General features: G+C 37.2%; 1 protein-coding gene across 2 annotated transcripts in view; it reads left to right on the plus strand.

Annotated features, from left to right (window-relative positions):
* The window catches only part of WDR1 (WD repeat domain 1), a 19,645-nt gene extending 260 nt beyond the window's left edge, over positions 1-19,385 (plus strand). The window contains exons 2-15 of one of the 2 annotated variants that reach the window (XM_026071430.1): positions 221-342; positions 4,342-4,432; positions 7,476-7,623; positions 9,267-9,447; positions 10,928-11,005; positions 11,751-11,831; positions 11,954-12,187; positions 13,046-13,133; positions 13,828-13,984; positions 14,656-14,743; positions 16,305-16,415; positions 16,910-17,080; positions 17,983-18,127; positions 18,457-19,385. In XM_026071430.1, coding sequence (XP_025927215.1) covers positions 221-342; positions 4,342-4,432; positions 7,476-7,623; positions 9,267-9,447; positions 10,928-11,005; positions 11,751-11,831; positions 11,954-12,187; positions 13,046-13,133; positions 13,828-13,984; positions 14,656-14,743; positions 16,305-16,415; positions 16,910-17,080; positions 17,983-18,127; positions 18,457-18,566 — 1,805 coding nt within the window. In that variant the 3' untranslated portion in view covers positions 18,567-19,385. The remainder of the gene's footprint in view (positions 1-220; positions 343-4,341; positions 4,433-7,475; positions 7,624-9,266; positions 9,448-10,927; positions 11,006-11,750; positions 11,832-11,953; positions 12,188-13,045; positions 13,134-13,827; positions 13,985-14,655; positions 14,744-16,304; positions 16,416-16,909; positions 17,081-17,982; positions 18,128-18,456) is intronic. The other variant, XM_026071438.1, reaches the window with a different exon arrangement.
* Positions 19,386-19,905: the final 520 nt, after the last annotated feature.

A 19,905-nucleotide genomic window follows, 5' to 3' on the forward strand; every position in this document is an offset into this window, starting at 1 on the left:
GGGGCCGTTGGCGCGGCCGTTGGCCGCCCCCGAGGCGGTGCCGGGCGGGCGCGGAGCCGGCGGTTCCTCGCGGCCCGCTGACAGCAACAAGTGCCCGCGGCTGCCGGTCGGCGCTGGGCAGGGCGTTTGGCCGCCTGCGAGGCGTTCGTTAACGGCGATGAATAAAACCTTTCTCTCTCTCTCTCTTTTTTTTTTCTTTTTTCCACTCTTCTTTCCGTAGAAAAAGTGTTTGCCAGCCTCCCACAGGTTGAAAGAGGCGTTTCCAAAATTATTGGAGGTGATCCTAAGGGCAATAATTTTATTTACACCAACGGAAAATGTGTTGTCATCAGAAACATTGATGTAATGTATCCTGATTTATTTTATTTCCTAGTAGAGTTCGTTTTGCTAAGTTTCATTTTGCTTCCCAGCCCCTCTCCTGTAATAGCTTGTGCTTTATTCCCACTTAGTAAATTCAATTGAGGTCACAGATCTGTGATCAGCAGGAGGGGAAGAGGAAGGGTGCATGACTCAGACATAAAATTATGGGCAGTGACTGTAGAAATCCGTAGAAAATCTCTGTGAAATGTACAGTTCTCTCCCTGTCATTATGTAGAATTTGTAGACAAGAGACTGGTATATTCTGGTTGGCCTTGTTTATCATCATAATTCTCTTATGAAGTTGAGAGAGGTATCTGTTTAATGAATGAACTCTTCCCTTTTTGCACTACTGGGCCTTTCTCTTGTAAGAGAAGCATGCAGATGCTCACAAGTAGCTATGTTTAAGTTCATTATTCCGTAGCTTCTTTTTTTCCACTGCACTCCAGGAATCAAAACAGTTGTCAGTTACTTGACTCCATGGCAGGCTGTCTGAACATCCAGAGTTTTCAGCCCTGATCACAGAGAACTTCTCATTGATTAAATGTTAGAATACCCCTGTTAATGTTTTCAGTGGTGTTGAGTTCTTCTGTGGTGATAAGAAGTGTTAAGTGTGTTATTTAAATTACTACTTCAAAGATGGCATCGCTTTGAAAAGGATGGAGGAAGCATTACACATTTAGGCTATTGTTTTGCTATTGGTTTTCAAAGATCACTATTTCCTTCAGCATAAATGTTCTACTCTGGAAAAATCAAACTCCTAGATTTGCTTTCCTTTTCATCCTGTAACTTTGACTTGCAGTGGGACAGGTCGTATGTCTCTGGAATTCTCAGGTCTCCACAACAATGGATTTGTTTATGACTGTTTCTGTAAAACAGTTTTGTAAACTGAATTTTTACGAGCATTTTCCTGATTGCTCTCACTACCCTTGCTATATACAAATGTTTCTTATTTCGTTGTCATGCCATAATACAGAAATGCTGCTAAACAATTAATTTCTTGCAATTTTCTTGTTTGATATCAGTTAGTTTTTTTCTTTTCCGCTTAAAGTACAAGTTTGTTTTTCTTATTAATGTCTCCATGTAATGTGGTAATAGTGTTTCACTGTTGGTATCAAGAAAAGTTCAATTTTCTGAAACCAGAAGTCTCAATAATGGCACACAGTGTGATGGGAGAAGAAAAGCCAGTCTGCTTACAGCACAGTTTCTGCCCCAGTTGTGTATTGTGACCTCCTCCCTTGCACTGTCATTAGTGTTCATCCAACCCTATTTTGTGGGTAAACTGGAAGAAAACAGTTTTTCTTTTGGCTTCCTGAATCAGCTCACTGAAGAATCACACAATGCAAATGACAGTCCCTGCGAAAACTAGAAGGTAGAGCACATGGCAAGGTCTGAATACGGGAAAGGCAGGATTGTGGGAACTCCAATTTAGACCTGCTTAAACTCTCAGTGGAAGCTGAGAATGGAAGTCATAAAACCTTCAGTTTTATGGTGTAATTCATGCCGGTATGTAAACTTACCTGAACTGGCAAGTAGGAAAACGCTGCTCCTGTTAGTGATTGACAGAACACATTCCTCAAACTAGTATAGAATGTTTTGTAGCAATGACACAAAAACTGACCAAAGTGCATGGTATGGCTTTTGTGTCAGAGAATGTTGTGGTTTGTTCCTAAACCTACATGGAAGTGTGTCCGCTCCCTAACTGAGAAACATGCCTTCTTTGAAGGTATGGAAGCCTGCATAAATAGCTTGTAACAACCAAATGAAGTATTGGGAGGGCCCTGTGTTGTCCCTCTACAGACAGTTTTTCCAGTGTTACATGGAACAGTCATGCTCTAATTAAAAACAAAAAAAAAAAAACAGGCATATCATTAAAATGTAGTGATCAGCTCTGTAAATCTTCCGAAGTTGTAGTAGCAGCTAAACTATGGTGCTGAGTAAAAGGTTCGTGCTTGGTTTTTGAACATGAGCTGGAGACTTTCTTTAAAGTGCAAAAAGGACCGGAAAAGCACTGTAAGAAAGAAGGACTAGTGATATTTGTAAGGTTTCATGCCTCATTAATATTGTATTGTCTTCATGGGTCCAAGCTTACTTTGAAGCTTGGAACTTAAACTACTCACTTTCTTAAGTGGCTCTAGTTTCAGTGTTCAAAATAAGCCACATAAGCTCTCTCATTGAATCTATCCCTAAACTTATTCCTAGCCTTCTTCAAAAATAACAGCAGATAATTAGTATTAGGTACTGCATTTGTCCTGGCTAATGTTATAATTTTATATTTAAATCTTTTTAGAAAAGCCTTTTTTTGTCTATGAAAGACATACAAGTTAGAAAACAGAGCTTACAAGCAAAAATAATCTTATCGAATAACAAACATTTATGTTGCCAGCTCTAGTTTATTTGCTTGTATCCAAAATCTCTTAGCCATATCTTAAATTTAGGCGCCTGAATTTTATCTTCCTTTTCCCCCCTTAATTCATTCTGTAAGTCCAATCTCTTATCTACTTAGCTTCAAGGGCTCTTGGAGGTTCTTACTATAAAGCACCAGCTGCTTGTGTGTATCATTATTAACAAAATATGGTTTTCTGAGCGCCCTGAATTTGTAGGTGATGCAACTACAGCATGGGGAAAACATTGTCTTGTCTTGCTTAGATAAAAAACAGTTACACACAAAATGGAGAGTGACACGTGGATGCTGTAAATGCAGACATTTGTGACTTAAGCAGGGCTATAATGCACTCAAGCAATGTAAAAGCATGCTGTACCAGAAATGGAAAAGAGCTGCTTCTTGCATGAGTAAGCTATATTCTATCTCCTGAGATTTACAGTACTGTAAGAGCAAGAGACTGTCTTCTTCCTAAAACAGAGCATGTGCTTTAGTTTTTCCTGATTGGACAGCTGAGTCATACCATAACACCAGGTGGTTTTCTGATATAGGTGAACAAGTGTATATTAATTATAGCAATTAAAATGGACTATTTTTTTTCTTCTGACCACGTAAGTCAAGTTTCTGGAACTGGAAAATACTTGTCAACTGGCATAAAAAAATGTTCCAAAAAGTAGAATAATGTATTACTAATGTACTAGTATATTGCTGTTCCTGGAAGATATGCAGTGTGGGGATTTTGTATGGTTTTTAATTTGAGAGCAGATATTGGAAGAATTATGTGTCTTGAGGTCATCCTTTTGATTTGTCACCTCAGTAGTGTAACCCTGATCTACTGATACACTGAATCAGTTTAATTATCCAACCTGGAGCATCTGAAAACACATTTAAGACTGAAAAGATGTAATTGTGATAGAGCAGCAGTGAATGATGCATTTCTTTCATTATTCCAGTACAATTATTGATGCTGGGGAAGACTTCTTCTCTTATGCTAGTGTGTTAGGTTTTTGACTAGATTTCAATTGGCAAGAAAGAGCAGGTCTTGCACACCTCATTGGTTACTGAGTAATCTTGAGTACATATCAATGAGTAACTTGGGTGCAATATGTTGTACTTAACTGTAGTAGAACTTTTGGGTGTGTGCTGCAAAACACAGAGTATGTTTAGTATTCTACCTAGATAATTGTTTTACCTGGCCAGCCCTATTAAAAAGATGCCTATAACTTGACTTATTTTGGATTCTTTGGGGGTCAGCAGATTCTGAAGAAGGAAATAGCAGAGGAAATACTTTCAATTGTGGCAGTTGTTAGAAATCACTGTGTTTTAGTCATAGTAGACAGTAATTTCATGCAATGTGCTCTGCACTTTTCTCTGTAGATTTTGGTTTTAGCCAGTTTTTCAGTTTAAAGTACAAGATGGAGGGAAGGGATGAGAGAAGGAATGTAGGGAAAAATTCTGAGTTTTATCTTGGAACATCTGATTTTACTCCTGTGAAAATCAGGAATTGCTAATTAGTAACTCTCTCTCTCTCTCTCTCCCTCTCTCTTTTGTTTTGTTTTTGTTTTTTTTTTTCCTCCCTCTTTCCTTGTTCTTTAAACTAGAATCCTGCAATTGCTGACATCTACACGGAGCATGCCCATCAGGTTGTAGTTGCCAAGTATGCTCCCAGCGGATTTTACATAGCATCTGGAGGTAAAGTATCAGTGCGCACGTTGCATGAGCTGTGTGGACAAAGCTTTTGAAGTGCTTAACACAGAACTTACTGGTGTAGTAAAGCAACACTTCACATTGCTGTACAGAATATATGTAGCCAATGTGACCCACTTTAATGTAATTCTGTGTGCATGTGGGGAAAGACCAATTTTGGTACTTTGTACCAATTTTTATACTTGTTCTTGTAACCTCTTTCTAAAGCAGTGAGTTCAGTGGCATGCTTGTTCTTTTAAAAACTGGTATTATTTAAATAAAAAAGAATCTGAAAATGAACTTTAAATGCTTAGCCTGTTTAGCGTTAGAGGACAAACCTTAACATAATGAGTTGCTTTTGCACATGCAGCAGAATGAAGCGTTATTTCTGAAATATAGGACCATTGCTTTGGCATGTTAATAAGCTTGGATACTTTTGGGTGGCAGTGATTCTAGTAGAGTTCTTTCCTTTCCCTCCCCATTTCTTGCTGGCAGAACTTGGCAAGATTTGGCATGATTTTTCTAACTGTTGTAACCTGAACTAAAGGCTTTCTCTGGTAAGTTAGCAGGGAAAAGATGCTCATTCTTAACTTTGTGTAATGTATGTGAATCAATAGACTGAGAATGGGTAGCATGAATTTTCTGCAGCCTCCCTTGGATTATTAGCAGAAATAGTTAAAATTTTTGATTTACAAACAGAGAACTAAACAAACCCACCTTAACAGAAGTTTCTTTCAAATAATTGATCTTTTTCAGGTAGGGCTCTTTAGGCCTGGTATGCAGTTGAAGAATATTAATAAATACAATATTGCAACTTCCCTTTCTTAAAAACAATTGCAATTAATTAGTTTTCTTTAAATCTGCTTGCCATTGTGAACTAGAAACACTTCATAAGCAAGTAACGGACCTCAATTCAGGAATACTTTTTGTTTTTAAATAACATGTTGGTTGTTGTTGCTGAAAACAAAATATTCTGAATATGAATCCCTTAGAAAAGGATTCAAGACTCCTGCACAGGTCTTAGTAGAATGGGAATTCTTCTCTCGGCATTCTTCTCTCGGCAATTTTAAGGGAGCAACCTTTTTGAAAATCTAATATACTTCAGTTCTTCCCTTCTGGGCTTTCTGCATATCTAAAAGCTATATTAACGTATGTATCTGTTGAATACTGAGAAAGCTTTAAGGCCATTCGTTAGCACAGCCTTCCCCCCCCTCCCCACCCAAGGAACCAAAGCCAGGATTTTCTTGGCTCGGTCTTGTGTGTGGACCATATGTCAAACTGATGTGTTCTTTGTTCTTCAGATTTGGTGTTTTAGGTTTGTGCTGTATTGATCCCCCAATATAACCATCAGGGGGTTTTTTTCTTATCACCTTGTAGATTTTCATTCCTCTGTAGAAGAACAGTAGTATACACAGAGTCTCCATGTGAAGATGCTTTTCATTAGCGACCAGGTTAAAGAACCTCCTTCATTTTAGGGAAGTATTCAGATGACTTTTTTCAGAAGTTGTCTGTCCCATCTAAATACGCAAACTTAGGCTGCAATATTTCCCTTAAACTGTCTTCTGTATCAGTTGTAAAGTCTCATGATACTGGTGAGCATGGGTATGAAGACAGCATTAGACTGTTTAAGCTGTTCTAAGTATAACATAAGATTCATGTCTGTATCCGTAACCAAATTTGAGCTAGACGTGCAACCTGCTTTAATACTTGATATGCTTGATTGGACAGTCCTTTGGCAAAATGTTCTGTGGTTTTTATGGTATTTTCTCCTATACTGCAGTCATAACAGGTGTAGGAATTGGGGATAACATGAAGTTAAAGCTGCATGTGTCCTATCAGAGATAGAGCACAACAATTGGATTTTTGAAGTCCAAATTAAAATTTTATTTCAATAGCAAATTATTTAGATTAGAATGGAGGATTCTGAATCTGTCCTTTTAGCAGAAGTGGAGAAGATGAGCCCTTGGTCAGTCCCAAAGATATGGGGATGCTTTATGTCTAAGCTGGACTATAAAGATGCACTGATAAATGGTAGATAATGAATCAAGAGTTCTGCTGAGGTGAAAGGCACGCCTTTTAACATGTGGTTTGCTGCTAAACAGTAGCTTTTATGAAGGGTCTAATACACATAATCTGCTACCTGAGTTTCATTACAAAAGTATAAACTTGTCTGTGTCTAGAACAACTCCTCTATTTACAATGTTGCACCACAGTATTTGCTGTGAATAGAAGCAAGCCCTAGGCCTCTGTAATACTGAGAGGAAACAATGACCAAAGAAGCTTTCATTATATTATGTTTTCAATTGTTATGATTTATGCTGTGTCTGCTGCTTGTGACATTAGTATTTTTGAATATTCTGTTATCTTCCTTTGTAGTAGTCCAAGTGCACTATATGAATAACTGCACAATTAAGTGCATACATGCTTTTGTATAGGAAAAAGTAGGCAGATCAAAATGCTCATGAAAACAGTACTATGGACAGAAATCTCTTCACAGATATACAGTTAACTGATACCTATATGCAAAACAGATTTGCTTCAAGGGTGCAAAAAAGTTGAAGTATGAGTTTTAGTGCATCAGCTACTGTCCACCGCATTGCTCTCTTTATTCTAGGTGTAGGGTAGCCTACCTTCCAGAGATGTCTGGGTAAGCTATCTTGTAACTGGTAGGGAGTTTTCTGTTTTTGTTTTGGTAAGCATGCGTGCATATGAGCACTTAAGACAGACTAGCAGATAGCATGTGAGTTCCTACCCTCTCAGTGTGCAATTTTTTTGCATGTCTTTTCTCAAAGTTGGTTCCGTATGTTGTATTTATTGCTGCACATCTTAACTTAATATCTGGTTAAAAAAACACCTAGTCTCAGTGAAATGGATGTAGTCTTCAGCATTCCTAAATCAAGTGATTTGTAGTCATTGTAATAGAGTAAGACGGTATGCCCCTAGTACAAGTGTTCAGGGTAGCTGAAAATTTTTATCCTGACAGATTGCTGAGTCATGTGACTGAGTCATGCTGGAACAACAATAGTTATGTTCTATTATGTTATGGCAGATGTCTCTGGAAAGCTGAGAATCTGGGATACTACGCAGAAGGAACACCTACTGAAGTACGAGTATCAGCCATTTGCAGGAAAAATAAAGGATCTTGCCTGGACTGAAGACAGCAAGAGAATAGCTGTGGTTGGAGAAGGAAGGGAAAAGTGAGTAATTCTTCTGTATGCTGTAAACTTTCGTATTCTAATAAAGCAAACTTTTGATGCAGAAGCCTTTAATTCTTCAAGGAAATAAAGTCATGGCTTGTTCCTTGTTTAGACCTCAAGATATGCTGCTCAGCAGCAGAATTTTTTATGCAGTATTTGACAACTGTAGAACAAAGTGGCTTATATACTGGGAAAATACCATTCTGTTAAATTACTCAATTTAAAATTGTGGGGGTTTTGATTGGTTTTTAGAGGTGGGTTTTATGTTAAATGATACCTGTTCTTGGTGATCTTTGGAAGATTTCTTTGTTTAATTTTGATAGAGTAGGAAGGGAACCACAAGATGATTTTCCTCCTCTTCAGTTTCACCCCTCCTGAACTGAGAGGATGTAACTGAAGAAGAGTTTAAAAAAAAAAAAAAAAGTAGAAGAATGCATATCTGAACATTCTCTTCCAGCAATGCCCTCATATTTTTTAAAAAAATTATGCTAATTTCAAAAAAATCACAACCGGTTGTCCTTGTCTAAATAAGATGCCTATTGTAGCCTGAGACTGGTGACTCCTTTCCTTAATGTTAGAAGACTTGACATGTTTTTAAGGCAGAGTCTGGAGCAGGTAGTCTCAGGCCTTAAGGTCTTAAAAATAAGTTTTCCCCACTCCTATTTTTTTTGTTTTAAACGTTATACTGTGTCCTGATATTTGAGAGATGTTCTTTGTTTCCTAGTGCTTCATTTTCTTGTTACAGAAGAACTGATGTACAGTACATTGTCCATCAGTTGCTATTTTGTATCTTTTCTTCCTCCCCACCTGCCCCTTAGTTAGGGTGAAAGTAGGTACTAATAACTTGCTATCCTACAGCTTGCCAGTTTCATGTTATGCATATGTACCCTGACTTTAGAATTTTGCTGAAGTGATTCTATAGAGCCCTTTTTAATAGCAATGCTCTGACAGTGTAATGGCAGTGTATTGATTATACTTTTTTTTTTTTTTTTAGTTAAAATAAGAACTGACAAATGCTTTTATAAACTTTTTCCTTATATCTTTCAGTAAACTGTTGACATTTTGTTAAGGTTCATATGGTAAATCTAAGTATTCCTTATGCCTTCTCTTTTGGGATTTATTGAATTGTACTGCTATAACAGTTACAACGTGGCAGCTCAACTCTTAGCAAACTAGTCAGCATAGCTATAGTAGCTAATCAGTTTTGTTGTAGAAATACACATGGAAACCTAGAACACTTTCACCTAAATGTGATGGTATCCAGTCTAAGCTAAATCAGGTAATGGAGTTGATGCTGTTGTTATCCAAGCTCTTTACATTTTATGTAGTGACTGGACAGTTGGGAACAGCTTACTGCTTTCTTTTATAAACCTGAGCTTTTGGACTTACTAAAAAAAAATCTTTTATATCTCTGAATTTTAGAAGCTTTATACATAAAACTTGTCTAGTCCCTTCACCAAATGTCTCTCTCCAGCAAGATTTCAAATATCCTTCAGGGAACAATGATGCACTTGCATGAGATTAACGAGATGACCTAATTTCTTTTCTTTGCATGCACTCAAATCTGCTGTTTGCAGATGCTTAAGGAGTTAATCTACATTTAACTTTTATGAATTACAGTTATTGTCTGCTTCTCTAACCAGATTTGGAGCAGTGTTCCTGTGGGATAGTGGTTCTTCTGTTGGCGAGATTACTGGGCACAACAAAGTGATCAATAGCGTGGACATAAAACAAACAAGACCTTATCGTCTAGCAACTGGCAGTGATGACAACTGTGCCGCTTTCTTTGAGGGACCACCATTCAAGTTCAAGTTTACAATAAGTGTGAGTTTAAGTTTAGTTGTGGCTCTGTTAAACTACGCAGCAAGTTGACAAAAGCTTTCCAACAACCTTGCAGTTCTTGTCACAACTCACTGTTGTAACAGAAGTTTTGAGCTTCCCCTATTGAGGCGTAGTCGGTGTCAGGTGGCCTTCTTAAATTCATGTTTGGGTATAACTGAAGGCTTCTCCCAGGCCAGCAAAGCCAAAGGCTTGGGACTACTACATTTAAAATGTTCAGGTCTTTGTTACTTGAGGCCAAAGAAGATAAAAAGCCAAGAGGTTCTGCAGCTGTTTCTGATGGCAGAAAACATGTCTCTTGCCTCAAAAATCTCTCAGGGATACTGGGTTTTATTTCAGTAGTAAGTTCAGAAAATTTTATTCTTATTTTGTTTTTAAAAATATAGTAGTAAGGCTTTATTTTCATAAGTATGTGCCTTGAGTAGACTTTATACACTGAATTTAGTCAGGCTTCGATCCTAGTTCTAGAAAAGGAATTGTTTTGAGCTCTGCAATCCAGTGATATGATGTAGTTGCCAAATATATTTCTGAACTTAAGTTGCTACTTACATTTTGCTAAGCTGTTTCTTTTGGAACTCTGAAGTCTGATTTGCTTACCAGGAGTGCTCAGTCTGGTATGCGTCTCCCTTTTAAAGTGATATTTGATTTGATGTATGGGCTTCATGTATAGACTGTTACATGGTTTAGACTAGAGCCCAAGGTATCATCTAGAAAAATTCTATATTTAATCAAAGAAAGTAGGTTAGAACCTGCCTTTCATAATGCTAAAAATAGTCTCCCAAATCTCTTTTCATGGGAGCTTTGGCCTCATTGTGGTGCTTCCCAATTTAACAGGTATTCTAGCTAGCATCATTTGAATAGTCTCCTATTTGTAAATACTCTATTTAGGGAGCACATATAGCTCGTCTGGTTACTTCACAGAGCTAGCACTAGTGTAATCTCTCAGAAATGGAAATCCAATACAACAATAGTTTAATCTTCATGCCCATGTTTTTTACAATATCAGGGATAAGATATTTTTCTGTATGTGAAACTCGTTTGCACAATGAAGCAAGAGTCCAAATCTGGAGAATGCTGGAGAAGAGCTCATTGACTGGAGGGGAAGAATCCCATCCCTGCATCTAGGCTGCAGTTGAAGTTTTTTCTACCTATCCCTTAAACAGTAGCACTCATTTACATGGTGTTGTGCTAAGTTTGTTGAACTACATCAGTATGGATCCCACAGTTTTTTCCCTGGGCTATTCTTGATCCCCATGATCCTATTCAGTTAGAGGCTAGTATAGAGGCTAGACTTGCTCTGTAGTGGTTGAATAGCAGCATTCTCTACAGCAGGCACCTCCCACACAGCTAACTTATGGCTTGAATGCAAGAGAAATTCACTGACACTAGATTATCTTGTATGTAAGCAGGTAAATGTACGTAGGTCCGCTGTTATGTAGAGTGCTGATTCTTCTTTATTCTACAGGATCATACACGGTTTGTGAACTGCGTGAGGTTTTCTCCTGATGGAAACAGATTTGCTACAGCTAGTGCAGATGGCCAGGTAAAAATAAGTAACCCCTTCTGTAGCTCTTCTAGGATGAGAAAAAGAGGGTTTTTTCAGGCATTTTGGGAATAGGATCAGTTTTGTAAAATGTGTAGCTTCTCTAAAATGTGTAGCTTCTCTTCTTATTCTGTGAAATGATTGGCTTAAACTTTCAGTGCCTTCCTGTAATGCTGCAACAGCTGTGATGTCCATCAGACTATTCTCTGTCCATCAGACTATTCTCACTCTTTTTTTTTTCTGTTCTATTTCTTTATTGTATTACTTTTCTTAGAGGTTATTTTGGCAGGAATGTATCAGACCTTTGGAATATGTATGTCCTTGTTACAATTATAAAAAATCCATCTGAAATACTAAACTCTCAGATAGCATCCTGACTCCATGTGGACTCCCTGCTGATAAGGGCAGGTTGACAGCAGCACTTTTGCTGTGGGGGAGATCCTTACAAGTAGGCAGATTCCCATGACTGCAGTGCTATTGTCAACCTGCCATCACAGCAGGGGTCAAAAATGTGGCATCTGTACACTGGATCCTGGCATTCAAAATTGTGGTAGAGTGGCTCACTGTGATTGTGATTGTCATCTCATCTGGTTAGTCTTAAATGCAGGAATATTTATGCTTCTTCCTTGAATGTAGTGTTTGATAAGCTTGCAAGTGCACCCTGCTACAGAAAAGTGATCTGTGCAATGCAAGTAACGTAACATTTCAGTTTCCTTTAAATGGTTCATATGTATGCTCTCTTAAGATTTTTGTCTATGATGGGAAGACTGGAGAGAAAGTGTGTGCTCTCGGTGGAGGCAAAGCTCATGACGGAGGTATTTATGCTGTAAGTATTGCCTCATTTGTGTAAATGATCCTTAGTATTTATTTCATTACCAACTTCATGGACTGTGAAGTATTGCAGTAATAAATGTGTTTACTATCTTGTGGTGGCATTTGTTTTTACAGATTAGCTGGAGCCCTGACAGTAGTCAACTGCTTTCTGCTTCTGGAGATAAAACTGCTAAAATCTGGGATGTTGGTGCTAATTCTATTGTCAGTACTTTTAACATGGGATCAAATGTTTTGGATCAGCAGCTGGGTTGTTTATGGCAGAAAGACCATTTATTGAGTATTTCTCTCTCTGGCTATATTAATTATTTGGACAACAACAATCCAAATAAGCCTTTACGTGTCATAAAGGTAAGTTGAACTTATGTTGTTGCACCACAGTTTCTGCAATAAACAGTTCAGTGGTTGAAACTGTTTAGATGGAGTAGTAACTATTGAAAAATAGTTTTGTTGAATTACTTTGCATTGCCAAACCAGCTATGTGTGACTGACTCTTGCAAGTCCCATAAATCAAAGTTAAGATGTTATATGGAGTTACTGTGCATTGTGCAAACATGCAGACTGATTTTGGTTTCAGTTAAAGTTATCAAACTGCCTTTCATAGTAGCTTTAAGCATTCTTGAGATGATAAAAGAAATACAGCATAGATAGAAAACTACCAAGGATGTCTGTTTCTTGTCATTCTACCTCAGCAGTATATTGTGAACAAGGTGACTAAGGTCACTATACAGTTGAGCTTTAATTTTGGGAATTACAGAGTTCGCTGACACAGCACTCTCACGGGAACTTACATTTTTACATGAACTAGAAATAGATGTCCCAGATTCTTGCTATTGCTGCTTTAAATCTGGCGATCAGTGTGGGTACATGACCATATTTAGTCCTTTTCCCCTATATCATAAAGTGGCCGAACAGAAAACTTTATGAAAAGGCTGTGAAAGTATCTTGGTCCAGCAGGCTCGGTAACAGGGTTATTTACAGTGCCTATTCAGTCCTTTTAAGGAGCAGTGCATGGAAATAGCAGTGCTGCAACAGTTAAATCACTGCACCATTAATTAGTAATTTGTATTCTGAGCGACCTTTAATGCTTATGAATAAAATGGTATGTTATCTTCTGAATTGCCTATGATCTTTCTCAAACAAGTTTATGTATATATTAAAAATTAGAAGTTGCACATCAAAAATTATTGTTATGTGTCCTATTCACAGGGTCATAGTAAATCAATTCAGTGTCTCACAGTGCATAAAAATGGTGGAAAGTCCTATATTTACTCTGGAAGTAATGATGGTCATATTAATATCCTTTGAATGGTAAAGTGATATTTGTTTTAGCCCTATAGATTGAGAGAGCTTCTTAAAAAAAATTGCTTTGCTTAAGACAAGAATTATCTTTACTAGACACAAATTAATATTTTATGTCTGTTGAAAAAGTTTGTTTTGCTTTTCCTCTAACTTTTCTATTGTATATAGTGCTTGCCTTTAACCTTGCCTCCTTGTTGTCCTAAATATGTGCCAATTCTTAATTTTCAGTTCTCACTTCATGTGGTAGATTACTTCCTCCTCTCTGCTAACAAACAATCATAAATTCTCTTGTAACTGTCCATGTGTACTTTGCCATATATGCCAGGTTTGTATTGCTGTCTCTTGCTGCTGTTGTTTCTTGCAATAGATAGGTAGATCGTTTTACTTTTTAGATTCATTTCTTAGTTGTGTTTTTTCCCCACTTGTATTTAAGTAGATTTTTGAAGTTCTGTGTTACATTAGTTCTGTTCTTTATTTGGTATCTCAAATGTAATCAGGCTTTCTCATTACCCAAGAGAACTTGTAATCTGGTTAGGACTACAACAATTCCAGTCCTATTGGTTTCTGGAGCCAAATATTTGGAATACAGTCTAGGTTCTCAAACATTGTTGTCGACAGGTTGGACTGTGATGTGTTTAGCTAACACACTGCACCAAGATGTTTAAATGTTCCTTAACTCTATTGTGCACATTACTGGGATTCTGAAACTGGAGAGAATGATGGCTTTTCTGGGAAAGGCCATACAAACCAGGTTTCTAGAATGGCAGTGGATGAAATGGATCAGCTGGTCACCTGCAGTATGGATGACACTGTGCGCTATACCAATGTCAGCAAGAGGGATTACAGGTTAGTGAAACTATTGCTTCTTGTTCTGGTGTTGCAGCCCCTGTTGTTATACAACGAGAGTTTTGTTGATTTACATGGCAGAGAATCCTGTGCTGCAACTTGTTCAGGTTTTAAGTTACCATGGAAACTGTAGAAATGATTGCTGTACCAACCGTACTTTTTTCTATGAGAACAAGAAATGCATCCCAGACTTTTCTCTTTCTGTCTCCTTCCTTTCATAGGTTAGATATCTGTGTTATATTGGGTAGTTTAATTGGCAGGTGATGGGAAGGGTGTGTTTTTCTGTGCTTAATAAATACACAGGAGGACTTAATGAATTTGAAATGTGTGGTTAGGAGGGGTGGGAAATGGCTGTTTCTTCATGGAAACCACAATTGAAGCAAAAAATTTTGTGGAATCTTATTAGAATCACCTAGTTAAATTCAAAAAGCAGGCTTTTGTGTAGTAACATTGATTTTTCACTTTGAAGGTATACTACCTGATCAAGATACTGACATTCTAAAGAGTAAACACAAGGAAACTGCAGATTATTAAAGAAACTTTTAAATTATGCAACTTCTTGAAGATCATTAGGGGGTGACTATTTGAATAGTCAATTTTAAATAATAAGCATGGAATAATTTATTCTGTTTTGTCCTCCTGTTTCTCCACCTTGCTACACCTTCCTCTAGCAGCCAGGATACTGTGAAAATGGATGTTCAACCAAAATGTTTAGCTGTTGGTCCTGGTGGATATACTATAGTTTTATGCATTGGACAAGTAAGTATTAGTTCATGGATTAGCAGTACAATTGTTCTGTTAGATAATATAGTGTACAGTAACATGATGGTAACTGTGGTGGAAACTTGTTTAGTGTTCAATCACCTCATGCTTCTGGGGCATTTATTAATAAGCCTGTGAGGACATAATTAAGCAAGATACTTGTTACAGGCTTGTCTTTTGCTTTTGTACCAATTTGACTGTTTTATCTATAGACTTAAACTTTGTGTAGTCCCTCATGTGGATGCATCTGAATTTACTATTGTCAATCTAGCTTTGTGCTAGAAGGCTACACCAGTCTAAATCTATATGGGGAAGAACGAACACTGTTTACCTGCTGAATAAAAAAACTGACTAGACGTGCTTTAAGTTGTGGATTCAAGTGCTTCTGAAATAAATCATCTTAGCTATTGACTGTAAAGAGTAGAGAGCTCCTGAAACCTTTGAATTGCTGCTAATTTCAAAGTTATTGTTTCTGGTTCCCTTCCCTTTCCCTTATCTCTTTCCTTTTTGGAGAGAGGGAAGCAGAAAAGGGTAAAGTGGGAAAGGTAACTTTGTCATGTAATGAGAAGTGCATTTATTGCACCCCAATCTTTTATGTACCATTAAGTGACCTGTAAGAACACTTTTTGCTTTTAAGTTTTTAGGACTTCTCTGATATATATATATATATATATATATATATATATATATATAAAAATCATGTTATAAAAGTGATTTTTATTTTTTATTTCTTTTCAAGAGACAATAGGAATTAACAAATATGCTTGTACATGCATGTTAATCTCTAAATAATGCTCTTTGTTGATATATTCAGTGTGGCAATTTGAGGGAAAGGATTTCCCAGTTCTGCATTTTTCTTTTGCAACTAACCAACAAACTAATGCTGTTGTACAGTGTGGATGTCTCTAGCTTGCTTGCCAGTAGTATTCAGATCATGCAAAACCAAACAGACTTGTGTCATCAGGGCTATTTTAGTGTCAAACCATGCTTAACTTCTAATGATTTTTGCCTTCTATGTGGATCTTGGCTCTGTCTAGGATTTTCAGTAGTGTTGTCCAAATGTGTTTTTCAATGCGAGTTACTACTCCAGTTGATTATTAAATAGAACTGGATAGGAGATAGCTCTTAAAATGTTACATTGCAGTATCAGCTTGCCTGCTAACTTGGCCCCACTTCCCTTCCCCTAAGAGTGAACCAGGAAGGTAATAAGTATTGCTAAAAACACTGCTTTGTCTATGTTTCTTTTGTGTTCTGACCAAGCAAGGTGAAGCTGAATACAATAGAGCGTATCCTGTACTACTTAATTTAGAGCATTTAAATCACTCTTAAGTCCTGTAACACAGCAGATTAGTTAGTTACCACACATAGGCATTTCTTTCTTCTACCCGCGGTGTGTGTGGGGGGGGGTTGTGGGTTGTTTGTTTGCTTTGGGTCAATATGCAGTAAATGTCTGAGCAGAGTGGATTTGTATTTATGACTAAGCAACGTAGCTTAGTCATAGTCATTTATTAGGCATTTGGAAGAAGGATCTTAGTAGTTCATGGTTCTCTATTTACAGATTGTGTTGATGAAAGATAAGAAAAAATGTTTTGCAATTGATGACCTTGGCTATGAGCCAGAAGCTGTAGCTGTTCACCCTGGAGGAGGCACAGCAGCAGTGGGAGGAGCGGTAAGGTTGCCCTTTTTAAACTCCTGTGAACACTTGAACTGATAACAGTAGCGTTTAACAATAGTAGGTATGTTGTTCTGTTGAAAAGTAGTAGTTGACAGTTATTACAACAGTAGTACTGAAATAAGTAAATTATGTGTAATTGGAATTCATGGGCTTTCATTCCTCAGATTCTCCCACCATCGTGACCCTACTAACATCTATTTAATTTTTTTTTCTTTTGTATTTGCAGTCTTTAAATTTTTAATGTTTCCACTCAATATGAGCTTGAAATAGGCATTTTGCAGAATTTTGCCCAAATTCTAGAAGTCAGTTGTGTAGTCTAGACTTGGTGAATTGTAGCTAGTATGAATGAGAGGTTCTTTAAACTATTTCACAATGTAAGTAGCACCAGATGGAGTTGGTGAAAGAGCCCTGGTAGCTCAATAAGCCTTCCTGTTTCTATTGTAAAGTGGTTTTTGTTCCTTCCCCTCTTCTCCACTTTTAATTTGTAGGATGGAAATGTCTATTTGTATTCAATCCAAGGAACCTCTTTGAAAAATGAGAAGACTTTGGAAGCTAAAGGTCCTGTGACCGACCTGGCATATTCTCACAATGGTGCCTTTCTTGCAGTCTGTGATGCAAACAAGGTTGTCACTGTCTTTAGTGTCACTGATGCATATGCGGTAAGAATTGTTGTATCAGTTGTTCTTTAAAAAAAAAAAAAAAAAGGCATGTGTTGACTTAAGATCTGTTGTAGTGAAATGTGATGTAGCCAATGGGGTACAACTGTTAGATCACTGATGTGTTTTTGGTGTTTCTGTCTACTAGAGAACTTGTGTGCCATTTTGTAAAATGGACAAGAATGCAGACTTAATCTGATCCATGCAATCCATACAGTACAATAAAACTAATGAAGTAAATAAGACAAAGACTTGGCAATAAAACTTTGGCTGTGGCATACAGCTCTATGGTAAGGACTAAGCAATGAAAGGGATACCACAGGGACAGAGAATCTTGCTCCATCCTTTGGTCTAGTGTCCTTTAATCAAGAGCCAAGTAACTGGCAATTTCCAGTTTCTAGCTGAATAGTAAATATGTGAATCAGTCTTTAAAGTCATTTAGGCCTTGACTGAAACCACACTGAAAAGAAAAATACAGGATGGTGTTCCAGAAAAATGTTTCATTTTCTAAGTAAAAACTGAAAGAATTTTGCTTTTAGAAACATCTATTGAGTTATTTTAAAGGCTTCTGAGTAATTGCTGCATCTGCACTTTACCAACTCAGTTTTCTTAGAAAGAGTCTTGCCATTTTTGCTGAAAGGTTTGGATTTTGTTGATTCCACTAGTGTTTAAATAAGTGGCATAAAATGAAGCTTTAAAAGAGCTCTGTTGTAGTTGTCTGTCCTTTACACATTGCAAAGCTACTTTGTCTGGGACATCAGTCTGTACTTGAGATATACAATGTTTGGAGTCTTGCAGGATCTTATCGTTATTTATTTTGTTATGCTGTACACTAAAAGCCAGTGCTTTTTTGAAATACCTTGAATGAATGAAGTAACACTGTATTCCTGATCACTTTGCAATAGGAGCATAATGTCTTTTATGGACACCATGCAAAAATTGTTTGTATTGCCTGGTCACCAGACAATGAACATTTTGCTTCCGGAGGCATGGACATGATGGTATATGTTTGGACTGTAAGTGATCCAGAGACCAGAGTCAAGATACCAGGTATGTTTGCTTCAAAATCTGTTTTGAAAGTTGCCAATCTTTCTTGGAATGTGACACAGCACATATTTTCCAGAACTAAATGGTATGCCAGATGCATTGTTTTGAATGTTTCCAAACTAATTTTGCCTTAATTTTCAGCCTCTTCTATCTAGCTAAAATAGCTAGTACTGCTCTATTATATTCTTGTATTTCATAAAATACGTCTTGTATATTCATAAAATACACTACTAGTACTTAATGCAACTGAAAATTACATTTGGAGCGTGTGCTGAAGGTATTTTGTCAGCTTAGCCTTCCTAATTCTTTTTTGTTATTGCATTGCCATACAGATGCTCACAGACTACATCATGTAAGCGGCTTGGCATGGTTGGATGAACATACGCTGGTAACAACATCCCATGATGCTTCTGTCAAAGAGTGGTCTATCTCCTACCAATGAAATAAGCCCTCTTTGGAAGGACCTAATCAGGGACTAGAACTACTGCAGTGGAACATAGCATTTCTCCTAAAGAGTCTCTATTGGCCTCTGGGTCTTCTATCATATCCTCATATCTTTACAGGGTGTTCATATCTGTAATTAAATGTACTTTGAAAGCTTTAGCCAGTAACAGTTTGCACATGAAAAGCACTTAAATTATGTCTGGAGCTTAACCTTTGTGCTGAACATTCCAGAGGCAACAGCCTAGCAAGTTGGCCTGAAAGATTCAAACTCAATCAGTTGTTCTTTTCTAACCAAGAAACGTGAGATTGTACAGCATGAGAGTAATACTTCTCATTTTTTCTAATTGCAGAACATTTCTGTACTAATGGTCATAGTAAGAATATTTAGTTGTTATCTGAAACCAATCATGCTGTGTGCAGCTACTGTATATTGCTTTGCTTCTCTGTACTGCACCAAACTGTTGCCTCAGATTTTCTCCTCCAGATAACAAAATGGGGTACATACATAATAAACTTTTTATGTATTTCATGTCAAAGCTTTGTGGTTTATTTTAGGATGGAAGTGTGGGATTTTGATGTACTTACTGTTGTGGGTTTAATGTTTACAAATAACTGTCATGGCAACTTCTTGCTTCAGAAACACCTTTGTGACTTTTATGAATTAAGAATGTCTGGTCATTTCAATGTCAGAAAAAAATCATTCTGTGTGAAAGATTAAAGGTATTTTCTGTTTGAAGGAGGAGGAGCATGTTATTTAAAAAGAGTACTTCTAACACCTTTTGAAAGTACAGGAATTAAACTAATTGAAGCATTGTTATGACTTGAAGTGATTTTTGAGAAGATGGTCAAGCTGTTTGAGTAAGTTTTATGCATTTGCATGTGCAGAACAGTTGCATGTAAGCTGTTACCTAATATGAACAGATCATGATCTTATGTTTAGTTCCCTTTTCACACTCTACAATGCATTTAAGTGATTTTATCCTATCAGTCTGACAAGGGTTGAGGAGGAGACTCTGATGCAAAGTAGTAGGTAGATCTGTGACCATCTCTTGTGGTCAAAGGAAGTTGCTGCTGTCCAAAACTTTGAAAGACTTTAAAACTCTGTTTTCTACTAAACCACCACCACCACCTCTCCGCTGCTCTTTAGGTTGTATTAAGTTTTCCTTACTGTGTGGACTTGCATGTTGTTTATTTACAAATTATATTAATGATACAAATATATATCTAATGATTAAAATCTAATGACACTAATTGTACAGCAAATAAAATGCTTTTGCTGCTTCTCATCCCATGGACCATTGCTCAGTCACTGAAAACTTTGCCTGTCAAAAATGGCT

The sequence above is a fragment of the Apteryx rowi genome, unplaced genomic scaffold (genome assembly GCF_003343035.1).
Source record: "Apteryx rowi isolate R43461 unplaced genomic scaffold, aptRow1 scaffold_1081, whole genome shotgun sequence".
Lineage (NCBI taxonomy): Eukaryota > Metazoa > Chordata > Aves > Apterygiformes > Apterygidae > Apteryx > Apteryx rowi.